This window comes from Danio rerio, chromosome 1, assembly GCF_049306965.1.
Source record: "Danio rerio strain Tuebingen ecotype United States chromosome 1, GRCz12tu, whole genome shotgun sequence".
Classification (NCBI taxonomy): Eukaryota; Metazoa; Chordata; class Actinopteri; order Cypriniformes; family Danionidae; genus Danio; species Danio rerio.
Genome location: NC_133176.1, coordinates 60061460 through 60066292, shown reverse-complemented (window position 1 = coordinate 60066292; position 4833 = coordinate 60061460). Strand labels below are relative to the sequence as shown.

Below are 4833 nucleotides of genomic sequence, written 5' to 3'. Positions count from 1 at the left end.
TGCAAACAACTGGGAAAAAACTGTAATAACCCAAAGGTTGGGTTTGTCCACATATGACCCAACATTTGACCCATATTTTTTTTGAGTGTAATAATATTCTTAAAACATGTTAAATCCTATTTGTTAAAACTAATAATCTACTCGTCTGCTCACTTGGAATGCAGCATTTTTCTTCAGAGAGTGTGTTGTGGGTGTTTCCTCATGTTAAAGGCGGGATGCAGTGAAGACTTTAGACGTTCCTCTTTTTCAGTTCATATTCAGATGAACCGTGGATCTGAGTGACTGCAGGAGGCAAAAATGGCAACAAGAGGTCAGTCTAAACTAATTTAATATTTAATTTAAAAGTAATTTAACACTAATCTAACAAACACTCACAGACTAGACAGCTAGGACAGGAATTCTGCACTATTGATTACGTTCAAATACTGTAAATACGCTACATTATTAACCCTTCTGTCAAATGTTTGGTTATTATGGTTATGGTTTTGTAGATGTTTTCCATATGCCTTTTATGAACCTTTTTCACAGTATATTCATAAACATGCACTCATCTCAGTTAGAGAGTTTGTTGATGTGACATAAAGCAAATGTTTTCAAATGTTTGACATTTATTGTGACTCTGTGTTTCTCATTTTGGTCATTATTAAAGATGAAGATTATGAAGACAATTACGAAGATGATGGTGATGTAGATGATGAGGTGGAGGAAGATAAGGATGGGGAAGATGATGATGGTGATGTAAATGATGAGGTGGAGGAAGATAAGGATGAGGAAGATGATGGTGGTGATGTGATTAATGAGGTGGAGGAAGATAAGGATGAGGAAGATGATGGTGGTGATGTGATTAATGAGGTGGAGGAAGATAAGGATGAGGAAGATGATGGTGGTGATGTAATTAATGAGATGGAGGAAGATGAAGATGAGGAAGATGGTGGTGGTGATGTAATTAATGAGGTGGAGGAAGATGAAGATGAGGAAGATGGTGGTGGTGATGTAATTAATGAGGTGGAGGAAGATGAAGATGAGGAAGATGGTGGTGGTGATGTAATTAATGAGGTGGAGGAAGATGATGGTGGGGATGTAATTAATGAGGTGGAGGAAGATGATGATGAGGAAGATGGTGGTGGTGATGTAATTAATGAGGTGGAGGAAGATAAGGATGAGGAAGATGATGGTGGTGATGTAATTAATGAGGTAGAGGAAGATAAGGATGAGGAAGATGATGGTGGTGATGTAATTAATGAGATGGAGGAAGATGAAGATGAGGAAGATGGTGGTGGTGATGTAATTAATGAGGTGGAGGAAGATGAAGATGAGGAAGATGGTGGTGGTGATGTAATTAATGAGGTGGAGGAAGATGATGGTGGGGATGTAATTAATGAGGTGGAGGAAGATGATGATGAGGAAGATGGTGGTGGTGATGTAATTAATGAGGTGGAGGAAGATAAGGATGAGGAAGATGATGGTGGTGATGTAATTAATGAGGTAGAGGAAGATAAGGATGAAGATGATGGTGGTGATGTAATTAATGAGGTAGAGGAAGATAAGGATGAAGATGATGGTGGTGATGTAATTAATGAGGTAGAGGAAGATAAGGATGAAGATGATGGTGGTGATGTAATTAATGAGGTGGAGGGAGATAAGGATGAGGAAGATGATGGTGGTGATGTACTTAATGAGGTGGAGGAAGATAAAGATGAGGATGTGGAAGAAGATGATGAGGAAGGTAAAGATAATGAGAAGGTAGAAGAAGATGAGGAAGATAATGAGGAGGAGGAAGAGGAAGAAGATAAAGTGGAGGTAGAAGAAGATGTGGAAGAAGAAGATGATGGAGAGGTAGAAGAAGATGAGGAAGATGAGGAGGAGGAGGAGGAGGATGAAGAAGATGAAGATGATGACGACGACGATGATGATGATGATGATGATGATGAAGATGATGATGATGAAGAAGATGAAGATGGTGACAAGATCTCCGGTAAGTAGATATTTACATAATACAGTGATTTAACAGCTGAATGTACCTCTATATCTAGTAAATTCAGTATGTTCTGACTGCAGTTTAAGATATTAAACAGCATACATTTATTTAAAAAATGTCATTAAATTATAAATAAATTATATTTGGCCCCGCCCATGGCTGTACCATATTAGCATAGATTTCCCTGAGTGAGTCACATTAAACAAGCCCCGGCCTCAACTGTGTATTGTACTGCAGTGTTAGCGTAGATCTGCCCTGAGTGAGTCACTTTACAGAGGCCACGCCCAGGATTGTTGACAAACCCTACCTTATTAGTGTAGCCCTTGAATGAGTCGCATTGAACTGTGTCATAATTAGCATAGACCTGCAGTAATTAAGTCAAATTAAACAGGCCCCGCCCACAACTTTTGATGGACACTGCTATAGTAGCATAGACCTGCCTTGAGTAAGATATTTTGAACTGGCTCTGCCCATGACTGCGCCATAATTACCATAGGCCTGCCCTAATTAGGTCACATTGAACAGGCCCGCCCACGACTGTTGATGGACAATGCATTAGTAGCATAGACCTGCCTTAAGTTAGACACTCTGAACTGACTCTGCCCATGATTGTGTATAACTAGAATAGACCTGCCCTGAGTGAGTCACATTGAACAGGCCCACAGGGCCCCGCCCACAAATGTTTATTACGCTGCCGTATTAGCATAGACCCACCTTGAGAGAGTCATATTGAACAAGCCCTGCCCATGAATGCTTATTGCACTGCAGTATTAGCATAGATCTGCCCTGAGTGAGTCACTTTACTGAGGCCACGGCCAGTAAAAAAGTTTACCTTATTAGCATAGACCTGCCCTGAATGAGTCACAATTGGCCCTGCTCATAACTGTGCCATATTAGCATAAACCCACCCTGAGTGAGTCACATTGAACAAGCCCCGCTCATGAGGGTTTATTGTACTACAGAGGCCACGCCCATTATCATATTATAAACCCGCCCAGTCACACTGAACTTGCTTGTTGATGATGTTTACAGTACTTTTGGTTTACTTTAACTCTTGTGTGAATACAGATATCATCGCAATGGGCTTAATGGATCTCGCTGTCTCCAAACTGCCAGGTGAGCAATTTCTGAATTGAAAGAAATGCTTGTAAAGCCATAGATGATCATTAATGTTTCACTTTAGGTTTCTAAATACTCGTATCAGTAGTATTATTTTTTATATAAATGAGGTTCACTGGATATTGTGTCTCATACATGCACTTTCTATCAAGATAACTACATTAACATCAAACTAACATAAACTTTTCCCACCCATGTGTAAAGATGAGCTGGTTAATAAGAAAATGCGCAAGAAGATCCGGAAAAAGATGAAGTCGGGAGTCGAAAAAGCTGTTCTTATCGCTGATACAGTGGCTATGATGTATAAAATCCAGAAGAAAACCAAAAAAAAAATCAAGAAGACAAAAAAAAAAATCCAGAAGAAGCTAACAAAGTTAAAAGACACTACAGCTGGAACAAAGGCCACGACTCCTACAACCGAGACGAAACAAACGATGATGAAAGACACTACAGCTGGAACAAAGGCCACGACTCCTACAACCGAGACGAAACAAACGATGATGAAAGACACTACAGCTGGAACAAAGGCCACGACTCCTACAACCGAGACGAAACAAACGATGATGAAAGACACTACAGCTGGAACAAAGGCCACGACTCCTACAACCGAGACGAAACAAACGATGATGAAAGACACTACAGCTGGTACAAATGTCAAGACGCCTATAACCGAGAAGAAACAAGTCATGGAAAAAGCCGCTGGAGCTGGTACAAATGTCAAGACGCCTATAACCGAGAAGAAACAAGCGATGGAAAAAGCTGCTGGAGCTGGTACAAATGTCAAGACGCCTATAACCGACAAGAAACAAGCGATGGAAAAAGCTGCTGGAGCTGGTAAAACTGCCAAGACGCCAATAACCGAGAAGAAACAAGCGATGGAAAAAGCCGCTGGAGGTGGTACAAATGTCAAGACGCCTATAACCGAGAAGAAACAAGCTATGGAAAAAGCTGCTGGAGCTGGTAAAACTGGCAAGACGCCAATAACCGAGAAGAAACAAGCGATGGAAAAAGCCGCTGGAGCTGGTACAAATGTCAAGACGCCTATAACCGAGAAGAAACAAGCGATAATAAAAGACACTAAAGCTGGTACAAATGTCAAGACGCCTATAACCGGGAAGAATCAAACGAAGATAAAAGACACTAAAGCTGGTACAAATGTCAAGACGCCAATAACCGAGGAGAAACAAACGATGATAAAAGACACTAAAGCTGGTACAAATGTCAAGACGCCTATAACCGAAAAGAAACAAACGATGGTAAAAGCCGCTGCAGCTGGTACAAATGTCAAGACGCCTAAAACCGAGACGAAACAAACTAAAATAAAAACCACTACAGCTGATACAAACGCCAAGACGCCTATAACCAAGAAGAATTAAACGAAGATAAAAGCCACTGCTGCATCTCATTAAATATTTAGCTCAACAGTTTTTATTTTTATCATTTATGTTATTGTTATCATTATTATTAGTAATCGAATCTGAAAATACATTGGTCACTTCTTCAGCACTTTCGGTACTTGTGTTTTACCCAGCCTAATCACACAAGAAAATGTAAATGTGTTAAGTGTAAACGTTTAGTGAGTTTAGTGGCTAAGTCGTATGAGTTCATTCATACGAAATGGCACCGAAACCCAACTGTCATTGGGCGAATGAGATCGTCCAAATGCATACGAATTAGCCACTGAATCAAGTTAGGAAATGCCGTGAGAAAATGTTGGATGTACCAATCACTCTGCG

The 4833-nt window shown here is 40.3% G+C and overlaps 1 protein-coding gene across 1 annotated transcript; it reads left to right on the top strand.

The window, feature by feature from the left end:
* The first annotated feature begins 259 nt into the window (after nt 1-259).
* LOC100538177 (uncharacterized) lies at nt 260-4617 on the top strand. Its single transcript, XM_021477576.3, has 4 exons — nt 260-310; nt 650-1975; nt 3047-3094; nt 3302-4617. The coding sequence occupies exons 1-4, from the start codon at nt 298-300 to the stop codon at nt 4471-4473; spliced, it is 2559 nt and encodes an 852-aa protein (XP_021333251.2). The 5' UTR covers nt 260-297; the 3' UTR covers nt 4474-4617.
* Nucleotides 4618-4833: the final 216 nt, after the last annotated feature.